The 22,357-nt window shown below is 44.3% G+C and overlaps 1 protein-coding gene across 1 annotated transcript in view; it reads left to right on the top strand.

Annotated features, from left to right (window-relative positions):
- Positions 1–22,357, top strand: part of cdc42se2 (CDC42 small effector 2) — a 105,266-nt gene that overhangs the window by 46,006 nt on the left and 36,903 nt on the right. Inside the window, exon 2 of the mRNA XM_023983082.2 lies at positions 9,848–10,107. Coding sequence (XP_023838850.1) covers positions 10,054–10,107 — 54 coding nt within the window. The 5' untranslated portion in view covers positions 9,848–10,053. The remainder of the gene's footprint in view (positions 1–9,847; positions 10,108–22,357) is intronic.

Genomic DNA, 22,357 nt, shown 5'->3' with positions numbered 1-22,357 from the left:
ATGATCAATGGAAACAGGAAGCACCTGAGCTCAATTTTGAGTGTCATAGCGAAGGGTCTGAATACTTATGTAAATAAGAGGTATTTCTGTTTTTATATTAATCCATTTTAGAATAAGGCTGTAACTAACTTAACAAATGTGGGAAAAGTCAACGCGTCTGAATACTTTCCGAAGGCACTGTATATTTTAATTAATTTCTAGCCGATACTTGTAACTCGTGCTGAGATCAGCTGCATCATGGTTTGAATGACGTGCGTAGTTCCATCCACGTTATACAGTATAATACAACACAGTACAGTAATACAGTTCACACTCAAAAGATTAGCCTACTGGAGCTAGTTTTCATTTATTTACCCCAAGAGTGCAAATAGTTAGCTACATCTATGGGCTTTTATGTTTTTCTATTGTGGGTAATGGGCAGTAGCCTATATCATACTGTATATGTATTGGATAACTGCACAATCATTTGGCTTTTTTTTTGTGCATAGGCTCATTAAATGTTTTAATGTAGGGCTCATTAAATGTATTACTCATCATGCTGCAATTTTAATGTTTATCAAAGCTGTTAATCAAATCCAGACATTGTATGCTGTATAATAGGTATATTTACAGTAGAATGCTGTATAATGGGTCTATTTACAGTATAATTATGTATAATGGTTTATTTACAGTATAAGTGCTGTATAATGGGTTTATTTACAGTATAATGGTTATTTACAGTATAATGGTCTATTTACAGTATAATGCTGTATAATGCTTTTGAATGACACTTACGGTTTTGCCAGAAAATACCCGGATACCTGGGAGAAAAGATTTATTCTCAGGATGGAACATTTTGTAACCCCTCCTTCTCTGTGTTGGGCCTTGTGTCCCACTAACCCCTTCCTCTCTCTGTTGGGCCTTGTGTCCCACTAACCCCGTCCTCTCTGTTTGGCCTTGTGTCCCACTAACCCCGTCCTCTCTGCGTCCCAGTGAAGATGCAGCCCGGCAGCTGCTGCCGTGGCAACAAAGCCCGGGACACAAGAATTGAGGGCCGGCCTCTAAACAAGGCTAACTATTGTCCCCCTTTAGTAGTTTGGTGAAGAGATGCAGTGAATGAACGGGGTCCTTTCCTAAAATAAGGACTAAGTTTATGTTTGCAATTCCTAAGTAAGACACTTCATTGCTTCATGCATAGTGTGAAATTTCTCCCCTTTATGATTTAAACACACACAACTTTTTTTTAAATTTTACCGGTATTCATCCATGTTGGTTCCTYATCAACCCTGTTGCTGTGAGCTGGCAAAACAAAGGGTCAATCCCAACACTGGCTTGCACTCATGTAATGCAAAATGGAGTTTAATGCTCTTACGTGGCGCTTTGAAAAGGATTAGCCCTCGGTTCTTTTATTTATTTCAACTGAAAGACAGTCGCCCAAATTGAATCTGACCACATGGTATTTCAAGTGTTCTTCTCCTCCCTGAAATAGTTAGATAAGACACATCTGATCGGGAAATGTTTCTGTAGAAGTGTCATTGGGCTTATGTAAAAGCTTCCATGTGACAAAAACCTTTGTTTTGTGTCGTCAGGACGCGGATAGGTTTTCGTGACGAGTACGGGTGGGGCTAGTGGTTGTGCCCAGTGGGTATTTTACGCATCAACAACCTGCTGTATGGCTTTGGTGAGTGATCCAACAAGCTTGAATAACTCCTGCTCCTTGACTTCCATTGATCTCTAAGGATTCCATAGATGTCCACCATATTACTTTTCACCCATCCTGTCCTGTCAACAGTCATTGGTCATTAGGGGGAAGACTAGATTTTTTTATTTTTTGTTTAACTAGGCAAGTCTGTTAAGAACAAAGTCTTATTTACAAACACGGCCTAGGAACAGTGGGTTTAACTGCCTTGTTCAGGGGCAGAACCACAGATTTTTTTTTTTTACCTTGTCAGCTCGGGGATTCGATCCAGCAACCTTTCGGTTACTGGCCCAACGCTCTAACCACTAGTCTAGCTGCCGCCCCGATAATAAACACCTTTTCTCTTTGGACACAGCCTAGGTCTACCTACCTGAGTCTGAGTCTGAGTCTGAGTGTGAAAGATAGCGAGGGAAGCAGGGAGGTGTTGGTGAATAATACCACAGACCCACTGATCCGTGACTGAGTGGGGGACAAAGGCCTACGGTGAAGAGTCCACCGAGGGAGAGAGGACCCCCACCCCTCCTCCTCAGCCCCTGTGTTGCTGTCCCCATACTGTCGCTGTGTGACGGTGCACCTCCCTCCCACACTGGATGAGAAGGGGAGAAACTAGGTCTCTGACTGTCTACTCAGACACACTTTACCCGGGCATGCTTTCTGTGTTTGTCCCTGGGACTAGATGGTCGAGGTGGGTGAGTGATTCTTTTTTGTGGTCGTGTTTAAGTTCGGTTAGGCTGATTWRWTTTTWWWTWTTTTTTTTTWATGTATTTAATTTGAGTAGAGAAAATAACCCCACTACCAGTCTGTGTGTCTGTGGGTCTCTTTGCCCAGACTTTAGTTAGCCAGCTCAACACTACAGATCAATGCAAGTCTATTCTGAAATCTTGTCTTCCAATACACTTTATGGTAGCCGTATTTTCAGAAAGATTCTCCGATGCCACTGTAAGATACAGACCAGGCCTTGGGCCATACCCATCATGCACTATTTGTTGTTCTACCTCCTGTAGAATATTGGGGGGGGGGGGTGTACCTGCCTGTGTGTTTCCCTATGGAACGCCACACAATGCAGCAGGCTTCCTTTCACTGGCCCTGCTTCCCTTTATGGCTCACCACTAAGGGAGGGGTGTGTGACTCTAATTTATTTATTCATTCACCTTTTATTTAACCAGGTAGGCCAGTTGAGAACAAGTTCTCATTTACAACGGRGACCTTGGCCAAGATAAAGCAAAGCAGTGCGACACAAACAACAKCACAGTGTTACACATGGAATAAACAAACGTACGGTCAATAACACAATAGAAAAATCTATATACAGTGTGTGTGACTGTATTAGAGTGTGTGACTGTATTAGTGTGTGTGACTGTGTGTTTGGACCTGGCTCATTCATCATCCCATCCAGTCAAGGGAAAATCCAACTTCTTCTCTTGTGMGGCAATTTGAATGCCTTCCCTCTCGAGCCCTGCAATAATGTGAGAGAAAGTGAGGTTTGCCATTTTTAAAGACCAAGTAATGAACTAACCAACTCCTCAGTTACTGCCCCAGGCAAAATCAGTGCATTCTCATGCATTTCATGAGGTGAAGTGGAATGACAATTTTCACTGAAGGCTGAAAGTTGTAGGCCTACCTTCCCAAACTCCCTTCCAACATCTTCAAGACTTGACATCAAGTGCATTACTTAATTACAAGTAGACCTAGGGTTTGGAATCATCCTKGTGAGTGAAATGTGCTTCCATTCTGACTTTGGATTAGGTTAGTTGGAGCAACCAAAAGTTGGTCAAATCTTGTCTATTCATGATTCAAACACTTTGTATAGTATCTCATCGGAAACGGACTGAAACTCCAAAGGACCCAGAATAGATGAAGGCAAGGGAGCACAGAGAGACCAGCCAGCATCCGCTGGAGGAATCAAAGGAGACGGAAATACAGCTTTTTTAATTTTAGCACTTGAAGATGGGGCTCTGGCAGCAATTCTGTTCTGGTGCTTTCAACTCTGGCCTGTACATATTTGGCCCATGAGGAGGATGTGTGAAGGAGTGTTTTTCATTCAGCTTCATCCTCTGGTTCTATAGCTCCATGAATTAACCCCTCTGTGAGCAGAGGATGTTTATGTTGGCTTTGGGCAGCTTTTATTTTTTTTCACATTCACTGTTAAAGTGAATACTTTTTTRTTTTTTTTTCAGTTACACATATTTGGACACAACAAAGTGATGACAAGTGTATGCCTTTTTGAAATTCTGATTTGTTTCATAATTTGGTAATTTCCTGTGATTTAGTATCGAGTACTGGCTTTAACCAGGAGCAACATTTTCCCCATGACAGTTTATGCAGTTGTGTGTGTTAACTTCCCTTTCAAGTCAAAGTGATTTTCCTTCAGGTGGCTCTGTCCTTCACTAAACTGTGATGAAAGACTTCTGAGGTGGCGTTTTGAAACCCTRTTGCTGCAGTGTCTTACTTTGGGTTGAATTTTTTAAAACCTTTTTATAGTAAAGCATTTGCAGGTTAACAATAAAATACAWTTCCTAATGTGATGAGTAGCCAAGATTCAGTAGCAGTTATCACTGTAGCCTAAGTTAATTTAACTTGTGACTGTTTGCAACGCAAAATAGACCGTTATGAACAGAGCGCACGTTTCGAGGGAGGGAGACACAAGATTTTGCCTAATTTTAAAACTGGGCACAAATGGATATCGCAGAGAAAAGCGCTCAACTCGATCCAACACTGTGTTGCTTGCTAGACTAGTGGGGCTAGTACGCCAACTTGTTTTTGTTTGACAGGAGCAGGCCTGCAAGCCGAGGCTGAGAGAATGCCATGTTTGATATTGTTCCCTTTTCACCCAGGTTAGAATGATAAACTAATAGAAAATAGAAGCTCTAGATCACTTCATATTCACCATGAGGAGACAGAAATAAATAAAATCATTCAAAATAGGTAAGCATAATTTGGCCCCAGATCTTTCGCATAAAACAAAATAACAGCTGTGGTTTGTTTTAAATCACAAGCGCATAGTTTACAGTTGGGAGGCCCGCGGCAAGTACCAAATAGATCAGGAATGGGCAACTGGCGGCCTACAGAAATTACCTGTAAAACTGCACATTTTTCTCTCCGCCCCATGGCAAAATGTGTAGAATTGCAGCAAACTTGCTTTAAAATTGCAAAATGTTCTCTATGACCCTTGGCAAAATYTGCAGAGCTGCAGGAAATTCCCTTTAAAATGTAAATGTTTTCTCTTCGCTGTCACAAGGGGGGCTGCTAAAATGTTTTGCTCGTGAAGAWTTGTATTTTATTGTTAACCTGCAAATGCTTTACTATAAAAAGGTTTAAAAAAATTCAACCCAAAGTAAGACACTGCAGCAAGAGGGTTTCAAAACGCCACCTCAGAAGTCTTTCATCACAGTTTAGTGAAGGACCAGTCCCTTATGATGAGTCCCGTTTTTCACCGGCCATCAAAGTTGCCCATCCCTGAAGTAGATGATTGTTGAGTTGCGAATGTCAAATCAAACGTTATTTGTCACATGCGTCGAATACAACAAGTGTAGACCTTACCGTGAAATGCTTACTTACAAGACCTTAACCAACAGTGCAGTTCAAGAAGAGTTTAAGAAAATATTTACCAAATAAACGGAAGTAATAAAATAACGAGGCTATATACAGGGGGTGTACCGTATTGAGTCAGTGTGCGGGGGTACAGGTTAGTCGAGGTAATTTGTACATGTAGGTAGGGGTGAAGTGACTATGCATAGATAATAAACAGCGATTAGCAGCTGTGTACAAAACAAATGGAGGGGTGTCAATGTAAATAGTCCGATGGCCATTTGATTATTTGTTCAGCAGCAGTCTTATGGCTTGGGGGTAGAAGCTGTTAAGGAGCCTTTTGATCCTAGACTAGACTTGATCCTAGAGCGCTCCGGTACCGCTTGCCGTGCGGTAGCAGAGAGAACAGTTTATAACTTGGGTGACTGGAGTCTGACAATTTTATGGGCTTTCCTCTGACATCGCCTATTATATAGGTCCTGAATGYCAGGAAGCTTGGCCCCAGTGATGACCTTACGGTCAGATGCCGAGCAGTTGCCATACCAGGCGGTGATGCAACCGGTCAGGATGCTCTCAATGGTGCAGTGGTATAACTTTTTGAGGATCTGGGGACTCATGCCCTCCTCCTGAGGGAGGAAAAGGTTTTGTTGTGCCCGCTTCACGATTTCTCTTGGTGTGTTTGGACCATGATAGTTTGTTGGTGATGTGGACACCAAGGAACTTGAAACTCTCGACCCGCTCAACTACATACAGCCCCGTCGATGTTAATGGGGGCCTGTTCGGCCTGCCTTTTCCTGTAGTCCACGATCAGCTCCTTTGTCTTGGTCACATTGAGGGAGAGGTTGTTGTCCTAGCACCACACTGCCAGGTCTCTGACCTCCTCCCTATAGGCCGTCTCATCGTTGTCGGTGATCAGGCCTATCACTGTTGTGTCGTCACCAAACTTAATGATGGTGTTGGAGCCGTGACTGGCCACGCGGTCGTGGGTGAACAAGGAATACAGGAGAGGACTAAGTATACACCCCTGAGGGGCCCCAGTGTTGAGGCTCAGCGTGGCAGACATGTTGTTGCCTACCCTCACCACCTGGGGGCGGCCCATCAGGAAGTCCAGGATCCAGTTGCAGAGGGAGGTGTTRAGTCCCCCCAGGGTCCTTAGATTAGTGATGAGCTTTGAGGGCACTATGGTGTTGAACGCTGAGCTGTAGTCAATGAATAGCATTCTCACATAGGTGTTCCTTTTTGTCCAGGTGGTAAAGGACGGTGTGGAGCTCAATTTTAAAGATTTGTGTCCATAGTGCCCACAAAGCTCATCACTAAACTAAGGACACAATGGCAGGTATGTGAAGCTGCATGCACTAAGGAATGTAATCAGGATTGGGGCTCACGCTCGCTCCCTCAGGGCATTTGAGCCTCTCTGTCTCTGCGCGAGTGCTGTTCACAACAGGCTTTTTCCAAACAGKCATTAATTAACTTAGTGCTGTGACTGCGGTTACCCAATCTTGTCCTATGCTTAGGTTAAGAATAGGATTTTTGTAGTCTGCATAGATGGGCTCCCGAGTGGTGCAGCGGTCTAAGGCACTGCATGTCATTGCTATAGGCATCGCTACAGACACCCTGGTTKGATTCCAGGCTGTATCACAACCGGCCATGGTTGGGAGTCCCATAGGGCGGTACACAATTGGCCCAGCATCGTCGGGCTTAGGGTTTGGCTGGTGTAGGCTGTCATTGTAAATAAGAATTTGTTCTTATTGACTTGTTAAATTTTAAAAAATGAATGCATGCAATGCATTATTATAAAGSTGATCGTCAGCACCCCCTACTCAAAACAACTTCCCGCAGCTATGTCTTGTATGCAACCGCCTAATCTAGGCTTACGAAAAGGGGAAACACATTGTGTAATATGACATCTAACATGGAGGAGGAAATTATTGTCCAAAGAAAGTTTTAAACTGCCACTGACTATTTCAAAACACCAGAGTGAATGTTTCCAAKCTGTTGTCCTGCGATTGTATTTAGAGATATTACGATAGTGCCCCAAATCCTGATGACATTCCTTAGTGCATGCAGCTTCACATACCTGCCATTTGTGTTGACACACATCTTTAATCCCAGCAACAATTATTCACAGAATACTCCTATATTAGCCTACGTTGTGAAGGAAACGACCGAAGCCAAGTTCTACTGGCTCTGTATACTCCATCTGCAGAACATGCTGCTGAGTGGAAAAMCACAAGGGTTACATTTGTATTTTCATTTGTAGACCTTACTACAGGTGTATTGTGGTTGTACTTCTGGAGGTAACATCAGAAAGACGGTTTATTGACTTGCTCTACTATCGCAACATGAAGTAATGAATTGAGGTTTTCCTCAGTATTTCTATCGAAAAGGACCCATGAGCACCAACATGTGAAATTCATAGGAGCATGTCAAATTGGGTGACAAATGAAAGTGAAGAGTGTATTTTTAATTTTTAATTTCACCTTTTTATTTAACCAGGTAGGCTAGTTGAGAACAAGTTCTCATTTACAACTGCGACCTGGCCAAGATAAATGTTGTTGTATGTTCGACACATACAACAACACAGAGTTACACATGGAATGAAGGAATTYATACATTTCTCAACCATTTCCATCTAAAACATTTGGCATAAGTAAAGGCTTTTGACTTAAATCAAATCAAATTGTATTAGTCACATGCGCCGAATACAACAGGTGTACTTACGAGCCCCTAACTAACAATGCAGTTTAAACAAAAAAAAATACTGATAAGATATGAAAGTAACAAGTAATTAAAGAGCAGTTGATTTCTGGATAAACAGATGGAAAATGTGTATTTTAGAAAACATCTACCAGAAAGTCTTAATGTATCAGAAATACTGTACCAGTCTGGACACACTTATTCATCCCAGMGTTTTTCTTTATTTTTTACTATTTTCTACATTGTWGAATAATAGTGAAGACATCAAAACTATGAAATAACACATATGAAATCATGTAGTAACCAAAACCTGGTACTTTCACTTCGTGGCAAATAATGCAAGCGACTTCACTTACTAATTTCTCTGAACGGGGGGAAAAAAACAGGCCGCCTACCTCGCTTTAGTTAGTGCGTTCGAAGGCCGGGCACAGCGGGGCGAAGGCCGGGCACAGCGGGGCGAAGGCCGGGCACAGCGCGCGGTTTCACTAGGCTACTGATGTTCCCTAGGGTTGTTTGGCTTGTAGATCAATTACTTGTAGATCAATGACCGACCAACACAGTTACATGCTCAGTTCAACACTGAATGAAAATGAGGTATTTTCAGAAAGTAGAACGTAAATAATATGAGCAACAACAAAAAAATATGAATTGGCGATTCGTAACGTTTTGATTCGATTTTCTGACCCCTGCCTGTAGTTCTCACAGAAACCACTTCATGTCACCATTTTGTCCCCCAACCCTTTCCTTGTTGTCACTACTCTTGCTCAAAAAAAAAAAAAAAGCCATCTCTCATCACAATTTAAGTCACTCCCCCAAAAGGATTTTYAGGTAGGGTTGTGTTTTACCCCAAGTTATCCTAGATTTGACCTGTGTTACATTTAGCCTCACTCTCCCCTATGCACTCACTGTGTGAGTGGTAACGTGCTTAACCATGCTGCTGAAATCGCTGGGTTTTAAATGGTGCAGTTCGTTCATATTTAGGAATTGAGAAATAATTAAAGTAAGAATGGAACGTTTGGATCGCCATCTTTTTAACAAAGGCCAGTTAAAACTGCTGGTGTTGTGCATTGGCTGCTTGTCAGAATGCAGGGCTCCCTCCCTGTGGCACTGGTAACTTGGATTTCTCTAGCCTAAAACACACAACAACAACAAGCCTAAAAAACACCACAACAACTAGGTATATAGATCAACTATTCTACACTGGAGTTGTGAGACTCATTACTTTTTTTGTTTGCAGAGGAAAAGTAAATGTGAATTGGTTCTAGTATCTTCAGAAATATTTTTTATTTCATGTTTCATATTTTTGGGGAGCAATCACGTCTCACCATACCAATGGACTCACCTTCATGTCTCACCATACCAATGGACTCACACTTCAGCTCGACTGACATGACTGCTGAAAAAGGTGAAAGTCCCAAACAGTCTATTGCACATTTATTTTCCCTTAAGAAAACAAGTATGAGAACACCAACACATTTGCTATTATGTGTGGTTGCACAAGGCCAGGTGTTAATGTGAATCGTCTTGGCCTCTGTTGGACACTAGCCGAAGGTAGCCGAGCAATACACTTGTATTGTGTCTGTGTAGGTCACCAAACTCAATGGCATATGCCTGTACTCCGGGKTCATTGTGAGTGAAGTAGCACCACAGCTAAGTAGAGAAGAGTGTCAGAAACACAATCACACAGACAGGAGCCTGCGMCCAGTCTCTCCTGTATTATTAAGACAAGGAATATCTCTAACCCACAAACCCAGATAGTGACTACTTGGAGAACCATACGCATACACTGCACTTTGAGCATTTATTTGTATGCACGACTGCACGTGTGTGTGACTGTGTGTGTGTGACTGTACACTTGAACACATTTCACATGTGTATAGGTAGTGTTAATGTGACGACTGTACAAACGGTCAGCTCACCTCTTGCCTCTCCTCTCTATCCCAGGTGTGACTGACCCGGTCAGGAGCCTACTGCCCTGAGAGGCTCTCTGGATCTCTGCCTCCTCCTCTCAGGCTGCGTCCCCCACCCCCACCCACCCAGGCCTGCCGCTACAGTACCCCCTCCCCCACCCCACCGTGGGACTTTGGAGCATCATCCTAGCCTAGCAGTGAGGGATACTAGACCCTGGAACACGTTAAGACTGCTAAGTGATGAGCGAGTTCTGGTTGTGTTTCAACTGCTGTATTGCAGAGCAGCCCCAGCCGGTAAGTGACCCCACAACCAATTGAGTCATTTTATGTCACACTTTTTAATAGCGCTGTACTATAGAACACACCCATTTAACTACGTGATTGGTGTTTTGTTAGGGGTTTCTAAGCTCTTATTAGTTCAAATGTAAGTATGTGACACTCAGGGTTAAGTGTGTGTGAACTGCCTGTAGTGGCCTGTATCCTCCAACTCAGAGACCCTAGCCTCAGACCCCTAGCCTCAGACCCCTAGCCCAGACCCCTAGCCTCGACCCCTAGCCTTGACCCCTAGCCTCTGACCCCTAGCCTCTGACCCCTAGCCTCAGACCCCTAGCCTCAACCCTAGCCTCGACCCCTAGCCTCTGACCCCTAGCCTCTGACCCCTAGCCTCTGACCCCTAGCCTCTGACCCTAGCCTCTGACCCTAGCCTCTGACCCCTAGCCTCTGACCAGCCTCCACCAGTGTACCAAGTGTGTAAATGATCCTAACATCCATCAGACTTTCAGATCTAGGAGAAGGAGTCGTGGGTAGGAGCTGGGGTCCGTCGTGGGTAGGAGCTGGGGTCCGTCGTGGTAGGACTGGGTCCGTCGTGGTAGGAGCTGGGTCGCGTGGGTAGGAGCTGGGGTCCGTCGTGGTAGGAGCTGGGGTGGGTCTGTGTTATGTGGGGTGGATTAGGTCTGTTTTAAACACCCAAGCAAGGCAGGAGATGTTACATTTTTGTTGTTGAAAATGTTCTAATTATAAAATCAGTCCCATCCATCAACTACAGTACAGAGTGATTTATTTCAATGTTGAGAAACATGCTCCCTCTTCCAAAAGTAGGATACTGTGATCCCCAGTGTGTGTGTGTGCACTGTGTTGCTTTCTGTACTGTCTCTGTGCAATGTGAATGCCCTCCTCTAGGCCTAAACTTTCAAATCAGTACACATCCCAGGAGATAGCTGCTGTCACAACACATTAATCCTCAACCCCCCCCCCCCCCCCAATTCCCAGTCTGATCACACACACCCTGGAAACGTGGTCTAAAAATAGATGGAAATGTGTCTCTGATTAGATTTCTCCACAGCAGAAAATCTTTGTTCTTCTCTACTTTTGAGTGGTGTCAGGTGTGTGTGTGTCTCCAACTGCCCCCCCCACATGGTGTGTGTGGTGTTCTCCAACTGGTCCCCCGTCCCCGTCCCCCGTCCCCCCCAGTGTGTTGGTGGTTGCCCTCCAGGGTGGGTGCTCACTGGTCCCCCCCCCCCACGGGCCCCCCCCCCCCAGTGTGGTAGTGTTGGTCCCAACTGTGGTCCCCCCCCCAGTGTGTGTGTTCCAACTGCCCCCCCCCCCCCCTCCCCCCCCCCCCCCCCCAGTGTGTGTGTGTGTCTCCAACTGGTCCCCCCGTGTTGTGGTCTCCAACTGGTCCTCCCCAGTGTGTGTGTGTCTCCAACTGGTCCCCCCCCCCCCAGTGGTGTGTGTCTCCAACTGGTCCCCCCCCCAGTGGTGGCGTCCCCCCGGCTGTGTGTCTCCAACGGTCCCCCCCCCCCAGTGTGTGTGTCTCCAACTGGTCTCCCCCCCCCCAGGTGTGTGTCTCCAACTGTAACCCCCCCCCCCGTGCATCTAGCTTTCTCCACAATAAGAGGTGAGGTTTCCCTCCATCTGCCTTTTATGGCCAAAGCATGTGAAGAATCCTGAGCGTTTTTTCGGCTCTGTCCAAGCCGAGAGTTGATGATTCTGCTAAGCTTGGCCGACCAGAGGGCTGAGACCTTTTTATTTATATATATATATATATAATATATATATTCTTTACCTTTTATTAACTAGGCAAGTCAGTTAAAACAAATTCTTATTTTCAATGACTGCCTACCAAAAGGCCTCCTGCAGAGACTGGGGCTGGGATAAAAATATATATATTTTTTTATCCCCCGTCTCTGCAGGAGGCATATGCATGCGCACACACACACACATCACGACGAGAGACAACACTACATAGAAACCTAAGGCAGCAACACCTGACAACATGGTAGCAAATATAGGTCGACCGATTAATCGGAATGGCCGATTTCAAGTTTTCATAACAATCGGAAATCGATTTGGACACCGATTTGGCGATTATAATATATATTTTTTTACACCTTTATTTAACAAGGCAAGTCAGAACACAAGAACACATTCTTATTTTCAATGACGGCCTAGGAACGGTGGTTTAACTGCCTGTTTCAGGGCAGAACGACAGAATTTTACCTTGTCAGCTCAGGGATTCAATCTTGCAACCTTACAGTTAACTAGTCCAACGCTCTAACCACCTGCTTTACATTGCACTCCACGAGGAGACTGCCTGTTACGCGAATGCAGTAAGAAGCCAAGGTAATTGCTAGCTAGCATTAAACGTATCTTATAAAAAACAATCAATCAATCATAATCACTAGTTAACTACACATGGTTGATGATATTTACTAGTTTATCTAGCGTGTCCTGCGTTGCATATAATCGATGCGGTAGCATTCGCGAAACAGGACTGTCTTGCGCCAACGTGTACCTAACCATAAACATCAATGCCTTTCTTAAAATCAATACACAAGTATATATTTTTTTAAACCTGCATATTTAGTTAATATTGCCTGCTAACATGAATTTCTTTTAACTAGGATAATTGTGTCACTTCTCTTGCAACAGAGTCAGGTATATGCAGCAGTTTGGGCTGCCTGGCCTCGTTGCAACTGTGTGAAAAACTATTCTTCCTAACAAAGACAGCCAACTTCGCCAACGGGAGATTTAAACAAAAGAGCATTTGCGAAAAAAGCACAATCGTGCACGACTGTACCTAACCATAAACATCGATGCCTTTCTTAAAATCAATACACAGAAGTATAATTTTTAACCTGCATATTTAGCTAAAAGAAATCCAGTTAGCAGGCAATATTAACCAGGTGAAATTGTGTCACTTCTCTTGCGTTCATTGCACGCAAGAGTCAAATATGCAAAAGTTTGGGCCGCCTGCCGTGCAAACTAATTTGCCAGAATTTTACGTAATTATGACATAACATTGAAGTTGTGCAATGTAACAGGAATTTAGACTTATGGATGCCACCCGTTAGAAAAACACGGAACGGTTCCGATTTTCACTGAAATAATAAACGTTTTGTTTTCGAATGATAGTTTCCGGATTCGACCCATATAATGACCCTAAGCTCGATTACTGTGTGTTTGTTTATAATTAAGTCTATGATTTGATAGAGCAGTCTGACTGACGTGGTAGCACCAGCAGGCTCGTAACCATTCATTCAAACAGCACTTTCGTGCGTTTTGCCAGCAGCTCTTCGCAATGCTACACGCATTGCGCTGTTTATGACTTCAAGCCTATCAAACTCCCGAGATTAGGCTGGTGTAACCGATGTGAAATGGCTAGCTAGTTAGCGAGTTGCGCGCTAATAGCATTTCAAACGTCACTCGCTCTGAGACTTGGAGTAGTTGTACCCTTGCTCTGCATGGGTAACCTGCTTCGAGGGTGGCTGTTGTCGATGTGTTCCTGGTTCGAGCCAGGTAGCGGCGAGGAGAGGATGGAAGCTATACTGTTACACTGCAATACTAAAGTGCCTATAAGAACATCCAATAGTCAAAGGTATATGAAATACAAATGTATAGAGAGAAATAGTCCATAATTCCTATAATAACTACAACCTAAATCTTCTTACCGTGGGAATATTGAAGACTCATGTAAAAGGAACCACCAGCTTCATATGTCTTCATGTTCTGAGCAAGGAACTTAAACGTTAGCTTTCTTACATGGCACATATTGCACTTTTACTTTCTTCTCAACACTTTGTTTTGCATTATTTTAACCAAATTGAACATGTTTCATTATTTATTTGAGGCTAAATTGATTTTATTGATGTATTATATTAAGTTAAAATAAGTTTTCATTCAGTATTGTCATTATTACAAATACATTTTAAAAATCGTCCGATTAATCGGTATCGGCTTTTGTTGGTCCTCCAATAATCGGTATCGGCYTTGAAAAATCATAATCGGTCGACCTCTAGTAGCAACACATGGCAACAGCACAACATGGTACAAACCTAACCCTAAGCTTGGCCGACCACAGGGCTGAAACCCTTGTCGCTCTGTCATACATGTCCCTTCCCATCTGACAAGACATACTGCTTCACACTCAAATGATTGGTTAATTGACCYTTCTATTGAATAACTATGTTAATTGACTCACCAAAGGCTTCCTGAGGATCACAATAAACGAATCCTGTCATACACACAACTCCATTTAGGTGAAGACGCACTGTATTAACCGATGGAAACTGGATTGATCTGCAGGATGATAAGGAGGATGATGGGCAAGGATTTTAAGTAGTGCTTTAATAGGTCTTGGGGTAGGCTAGAAAAACTCTGGTCTTCAAAACAATACTGACCCACCCACCCCTGCTCAACTAAGGAAACTATTTATCGCAAGTGGAAGCTGCTTCGCTGTCCTTTCTACTATAAGCCACAGGCTAACAACTTCCCATAAGCATAGATTGATAAAGAACGAATATCTGAAAATAGTTGTATTAGAATATTGAACTTTATTTCCCTTTTTTTTTTTTTTACTGTTTCCTCCTGAATTTACACTGAACAAAAATATAAACGCAACGTGCAATAATCTTAACTGAGTTACAGTTCATATAAGTAAGTCGGTCAATTGAAATTCATTAGGCCCGAATCAAATTTGATTGGTCACATACACGTGMTTAGCAGATGTTAATGCTGAGTGTAGTGAGATGCTTGTGCTTCTAGTTCCAACAGTGCGGTAATATCTAACAAGTAATCTAATAAATTCTCAACGACCAGCTTATACACACAAATGTAAAGGGATGAATAAGAATATGTACATATAAGTATATGGATGAGCGATGGCCGTGCGGCATAGGCAAGATGCAGTAGATGGTATAGAATACAGTATATACATATGAGTAATGTAGGGTATGTAAACATTATTAAAGTGGCGTTATATAAAGTGACTAGTGATACCTTTATTAAATGTATTAAAGTGGCCAGAGATTTGAGTCGGTATGTTGGCAGCAGCCTCTCTGTTAGTTATGTCTGTTTAACAGTCTGATGGCCTTTAGATGGAAGCTGTTTTTCAGTCTCTACGTCCCAGCAATGATGCACCTGTACTGACCTCGCCTTCTGGATGATAGCGGGGTGAACAGGCAGTGGCTCGGGTGGTTGTTGTCCCTGATGATCTTTTTGGCCTTCCTGTGACATCGGGTACTCTAGGTGTCCTAAAGGGCAGGTAGTTTGTCCCCGGTGATGCGTTGTGCAGACCGCACTACCCTCTGGAGAGCCTTGCGGTTGAGGGCGGTGCAGTTGCCGTACCAGGCGGTGATATAGCCCGACAGGATGCTCTCGATTGTGCATCTGTAAAAGTTTGTTTTAGGTGACAAGCTACATTTCTTCAGCCTCCTGGGGTTGCGCCTTCTTTACCACGCTGTCTGTGTGGGGTGTGACCATTTCAGTTTGTCTGTGAATGTGTCGCCAAAAGCACCTTAACTTCCCCCTTCTCACGTAATGTACGTCAATGTGGATGGGGGGGGGGGGGGGTGCTCCCTCTGCTGTTTCCCTGAAGTCCACAACATCATGCTTCCTTGTTTTGTTGACTTTGAGTTGTGGGTTATTTCTCCTGACCACACTCCGAGCCCTCACCTCCTCCCTGTAGGCGTCTCGTCGTTTGGTAATCAAGCTACCACTTGTAGTGTCATGGCAACTTGGATGATTTGCGTTGGAAGGCGTCATGGCCACGTCAGTCATGGAGTGAAGGGATAAGGAGAGGGCTGAGAACGCACCTTTGTGGGCCCAGTGATTGAGGATCAGCGGGTGGAGATGGTGTTTCCTACTCCTCACCATCCTGGGGGTGGCCGTCAAAGTCCCAGGACCAGTTGCACCAGGGCGGGTCGAGACCCATGGTTCGGAAGCCCATTATTGAAGTTTGGAGGGTTACTATGGTGTTAAATGCCACTGAGCTTGTTATCGAATGAACAGAATCATCACCAAGTATTCCTCTTGTCCAATGGGAATAGGGCAAGTGTGATGGTTGATGCATTTTGACCCTATTGGGCGGTAAGCAAATTGGAGTGGGTCGAGGGTATCAGGTAGGGTGGTGGTGAAATGATCCTTGACTAGTCTCTCAAAGAACTTCATGATGACAGAAGTGAGTGCTACGGGGTGATAGTCATTGAGATCAGTTACCTTAGCTTTCTTGGGAACAGGAACAATGGTGGCCATCTTTAAGCATGTGGGGACAGCAGACTGGGATAGGGATTGATGAAAATGTCCATAAATACACCCGCCAGCTGGTCTGCGCATGCTCTGAGGACGCGGCTAGGGATGCCGTCTGGGCCGGCAGCCTTGCGAGGGTTAACATGTTTAAATGTTTTACTCACGTTAGCCACAGAGAAGGCGAGCCCACAGGCTTTGGTAGCGGACCGTGTCAGTGGTACTGTATTGTCCTCAAAGCGAGCAAAGTTGTTTTTAATTTGTCTGGGAGCAAGGCGTCGATGTCRGCAACGGGGCMMGTTTTCTTTATGTAATCCGMGATTGACTGTCACATACGTCTCGCGTTTGAGCTATTGAATTGCGACTCTACTTTGTCTCTATACAGACGCTTTGCTTGTTTGATTGCCTTGCGGAGGAAAAAACGACACTTTGTATTCTGTCATGTTTCCAGTCGCCTTGCCATGATTTAAAAGCGGTGGTCCGCGCGGGGGAGGGCTTTGTATGCATCGCGGAAGCAATGGTCCAGAATGCTACCAGCTTGTGTCGCGCATATGATATGCTGATAGAATTTAGGAAGCCTCGTTCTCAGATTAGCTTTGTTAAAATCCCCAGCTACCTTATTCGCAATCTATGGATTTCACATGACTGGGAATACAGATATGCATCTGTTGGTCACAGATACCCTTTTGAAGAACAAAAAAAGTAGGTGTGGATCAGAAAACCAGTCAGCATCTGGTGTGGCCACCATTTGCCTCATGCAGTGCGACATCTCCTTCCCATAGAGTTGATCAGGCTGATTGTGGCCTGTGMAATGTTGTCCCACTCTTCAATGGCTGTGCAAATTTAYTGGATATTGGCGGGAACTGGAACACGCTGTCGTACATGTCGATCCAGAGCATCCCAAACATGCTCAGTGGGTGACATGTCTGGTGAGTATGCAGGCCATGGAAGAACTGMTACATTTGCAGCTTCCAGGAATTGTGTACAGATTCTTGCGACATGGGGTCGTGWKTTATCATGCTGAAACATGAGGTGATGGGGGCGAATGAATGGCACAACAATGGGCCTCAGGATCTCGTCCCGGTATCTCTGTGCATTCAAATGGCCATTGATAAAATGCAATTGTGTTCGTTGTCCGTAGCTTATGCCTGCCCCATACCATAACCCCACCACCATGGGTCACTCTGTTCACAACATTGACATCAGCAGACCACTCGTCCACATGACGCCATACACGCTGGCTGCCATCTGCCTTGGTACAGTTGAAACCAGGATTCATCTGTGAAGAACACACTTCTCCAGGGTGCCAGTGGCCATCAAAGGTGAGCATTTGCCCACAGAGTTGGTTACAATGCCAAACTGTAGTCAGGTCAAGACCCTGGTGAGGACGACGAGCATGCAGATGAGCTTCCCTGAGACGGTTTGTGCAGAAATCCTTTGGTTGTGCAAACCCACAGTTTCATCACCTGTCCAGGTGGCTGGTCTCAGCTGGGCTGGCTTGGTTACATGTAGTCTGCGGTTGTGAGGCCGGTTGGACGTACTGTCAAATTCTCTAAAATMATATTGGAGGCGGCTTAATGTATTGAACATTAAATTCTCTGGCAACAGCTCTGGTGGACATTCCTGCAGTCAGCATACCAATTGCATGCTCGCTCAACTTGAGACYTCTGTTATTGCGTTGTGACAGAATTGCATATTTTAGTGGCCTTTTATTGTCCTTAGAACAAGGTGCACCTGTATAATRATCATGCTGTTTAATCAGCTTCTTGATATGCCACACCTGTCAACTGGATGGATTATCTTGGCAAAGGAGAAATGCTCACTAACAGGGATGTAAACAAATTTGTGCACAATTGTAGAGAAATAAAGTTTTTGTGCATATAGAACATTTCTGGGATCTTTTATTTCAGCTCATGAAACATGGGACCAACACTTTACATGTTGRGTTTATATTTTTGTTCAGTTTAGGAAGATGTGTTTAAGATAAATTAGTTGTACATTCCCCTAAGCAGTGCATGTGTGTGTCTGTGTGGCGTGTGCGTGATTCTGTGTGTGGTATGCGCTTGTATGTCTGTGAGAATTAAACTTTGTGTATGAATGAGCTTGTGTGTGAGCGTCTCTTTGTCCCAGATTTAACTAACCCTAACCCAGATTAGACTAAATTGCTAAAACAGGCATTGCACTTCTGATGAGCGGTGATGGGGAGGCCTATATAAATTAGACCATCCAGTAAGGAGAAGAGCGCCTGAGGACTTCCTCACGTGAACATTTCCCCCATCTACATCCAGAGAACTAGTGTGTCCTCATTCTGGGATGCCCAGCAATATGCCACATCCATCATTCTCATTCTGCGATGCCCAGCAATAGGCCACATCTAACATTCTCTCCACATTTTATAACCTTTGTATTGTTTTATGATAGTCATATGTTCATTTTAACTGGCTCTTTTTATCCAAAGCAATTTCCAGTAAACTGTGGTGCTTGTGGGATTCAAACCCACAACCCTGGTGTTGCCACTTGCCAGGCTCTGTGGGAACTGAATGATCAGTAGTGTGTTAATGGAAATATAAAGGCCTACATCATGCTGTTAATCCCAATAGCTTACACAGCCTTAAAGTATTCACACCCCTTGACTTTTTCCACATTTTTTACAGCCTGAATTAAAAATGTATTATATTTCTATTTTGTGTCACTGGCCTACACACAAGACCCCATAATGTCAAAAGTGGAATTATGTTTTCAGAATTTTTTACAAATTAATTAAAAAAATTAAAAGCTGAAATATATCTTTAGTCATTAAGTATACAACAGAATGTCGGAGGAGGAGATGGCTTCCGTTTTACGGGCTCTTAACCAATTGTGCTATTGTGTGTGTGTTTTTTTCGCATTGTGTAACTTATTTTGTACATAATATTTCTGCAACTGTCTCTAATGACCGAAAATAGCTTTTGGATATCAGGACAGCGTTTACTTGCCTTGTTCTGGATGAAGATTTTTTTCTTTAACGAGTCGGATGGGAAGGATTTACTTCAGACACCCGACAAGGCCAACATCCCCGTCATTCACAGGAGAAAGAGAGAGATATCGGGGACGTAGGTTGCGGTGCCTTGTAAGGATCTGACGCAAAGTCATTGGATAACAAAATAGAGGAGCTACGATTATYAATATCCTGTAATATCTTGTGTTTCTCCGAGTCGTGGCTGAACGACAACATGGATAACATACAGTTGGCGGGGTTTACGCTGCATCAGCAAGATAGAACAGCTGCCTCCGGTAAGATAAGGGATGGCGGTCTGTGTATATTTGTAAACAGCTGGTGCACAAAGTCTAATAGGGAAGTCTCGAGGTTTTGCTCACCTGAGGTAGAGTATCTCATGATAAGTTGTAGACCACACTATTTACCAYGAGTTGTCATCTATATTCTTCGTAATTGTCGATCTACCACCGATGCTGGCACTAAGTCCGCACTCAATGAGCTGTATAAAGCCGTAAGCAAACAGGAAAATGCTCATCCAGAGGTGGCGCTCCTAYMGGCCWGGGACTTGAATGCAGGTAAACTTAAATCCGTTTTACCTAATTTCTACCAGCATGTCACATGTGCAACCAGAGGGAAAAAAACTCTAGACAACCTTTACTCCACACACAGAGACGCATACAAAAGCTCTCCCTCGCCTTCCATTTAGCAGATCTGACCATAATTCTATCCTCCTGATTCCTGCTTACAAGCAGAAACTAAAGCAGGAAGCACAGGTGACGCGGTAAATTATGAAGTGGTCAGATGATGCAGAAGCTAAGCTACAGGACTGTTTTGCTAGCACAGACTGGAATATGTTCCGGGATTCTTCCGATGGCATTGAGGAGTACACATCAGTCGCTGGCTTCATCAGTAAGTGCATCGATGACATCGTCCCCACGGTGACAGTACATACATACCCCAAACAGAAACAAAGGYTTACAGGCAATATTCGCACTGAGCTAAAGGGTGGAGCTGCCGCTTTCAAGGAGCTGGACTCTAACCCGGACGCTTATAAGAAATCCCGCTATGCCCTCCGACGAACCATCAAACAGGCAAAGCGTCAATACAGGACTAAGATTGAATCGTACTACACCGGCTCCGACGCTCGTTAGATGTGACAGGGCTTGCAAACTATTACAGACTACAAAGGTAAGCACAGCCGCGAGCTGCCCAGTGACGCAAGCATACCAGACGAGCATGCATGAGAGCATCAGCTGTTCTGGACGACTGTGTGATCACGCTCTCCGTAGCCGATGTGTGTAAGACCTTTTAAACAGGTCAACATTCACAAGGCTGCGGGGCCAGACGGATTACAATGTTGTGTACTCCGAGCATGTGCTGACCAACTGGCAAGTGTCTTCACTGACATTTTCAAACTGTCCTTGACCTGAGTCTGTAATACCAACATGTTTCAAGCAGACCACCATAGTCTCTGTTCCCAAGAACACTAAGGTAACATGCCTAAATGACTTCCGACCCATAGCACTCACGTCTGTATCCATTAAGTTCTTGGAAAGGCTGATCATGGCTCACATCAACACCATTATCCCAGAAACCCTAGACCCACTCCAATTTGCCGTACCGCCCCAACAGATCCACAGATGGTCCAATCTCTATTGCACTCCACACTGCCCTTTCCCACCTGTACAAAAGGAACACCTACGTGAGAATGCTATTCGTTCACTACAGCTCAGTGTTCAACACCATAGTGCCCWCAAAGSTCATCACTAAGCTAAGGACCCTGGGACTGAAAACCTCCCTCTGCAACTGGATTCTGGACTTCCTGATGGGTCGCCCCCAGGTGGTAAGGGTAGGTAACAACACATCTGCCACGTTGATCCTCAACACTGGAGCCCCTGAGGGGTGTGTACTTAGACCCCTCCTGTACTCCCTGTTCACCCATGACTGCATGGCCAGGCACGACTCAAACACCATGAATAAGTTTGCTGGCGACACAACATCCTGATCACCGACAACTATGAGACAGCCTATAGGGAGGAAGTCAGAGACCTGGCCGTGTGGTGCTAGGATCAACACCTCTCCCTCAACGTGATCAAGACAAAGGAGATGATTGTGGACTACAGGAAAAGGAGGACCGAGCACGCCTCCATTCTCTTAGACGGGGCTGTAGTGGAGCAGGTTGAGAGCTTCAAATTCCTCTGTGTCCACATCACCAACGAACTATCATGGTCCAAACATACCAAGACAGTCATGAATAGGGCATGACAAAGCCTATTCCCCCTCAGGAGACTGAAAAGATTTAGCATGTGTCCTCAGATCCTCAAAAGGTTCTTCAGCTGCACCATCGAGAGCATCCTGACTGGTATGGCAACTTCTCAGCCTTCGACCGCAAGGCACTACAGAGAGTAGTGCGTACGGCCCAGTCATCACGGGGACCAAGCTTCCTGCCATCCAGGACCTCTATACCAGGCAGTGTCAGAGGAAGGCCCTAAAAATTGGCAMACTCCAGCCACCCTAGTCATAYACTGTTCTCTCTGCTACCGCACAGCAAGCGGTACCGTAGCACCAAGTCTAGGTCCAAAAYGCTTCTTAACAGCTTCTATCCCCAAGCCATAAGACTCCTGAACAGTTAATCAACTGGCTACCCAGACTATTTGCATTGTCCCACCCTCTCTTTTACGCTGCTGCTACTCTCTGGTTATTATCTATGCATAGTCACTTTAATAACTCTACCTATATGTACATATTACCTCAATTACCTCGACTAACCTGTGCCACTACACATTGACTCTGTACCAGTACCCCCTGTATATAGCATCGCTACTGTTATTTTACTGCTGCTCTTTAACTATTTGTTATTTCTTTTTTTACTTATTTTTCTTAACTGCATTGTTGGTTAAGGGCTTGTAAGCATTTCACTGTGTTGTATTCAGCGCATGTGACAAATAATTTGATTTGATTTTTTTCAACCCCCTTTTGTTATGGCAAGCCTAAATAAGTAAAAAATGTGCTTAACAAGTCACATAATTAGTTGCATGGACTCAC

Source organism: Salvelinus sp. IW2-2015, linkage group LG4q.1:29 (assembly GCF_002910315.2).
Source record: "Salvelinus sp. IW2-2015 linkage group LG4q.1:29, ASM291031v2, whole genome shotgun sequence".
NCBI lineage: Eukaryota > Metazoa > Chordata > Actinopteri > Salmoniformes > Salmonidae > Salvelinus > Salvelinus sp. IW2-2015.
This window is presented reverse-complemented; position numbering and strand designations above follow the sequence as displayed.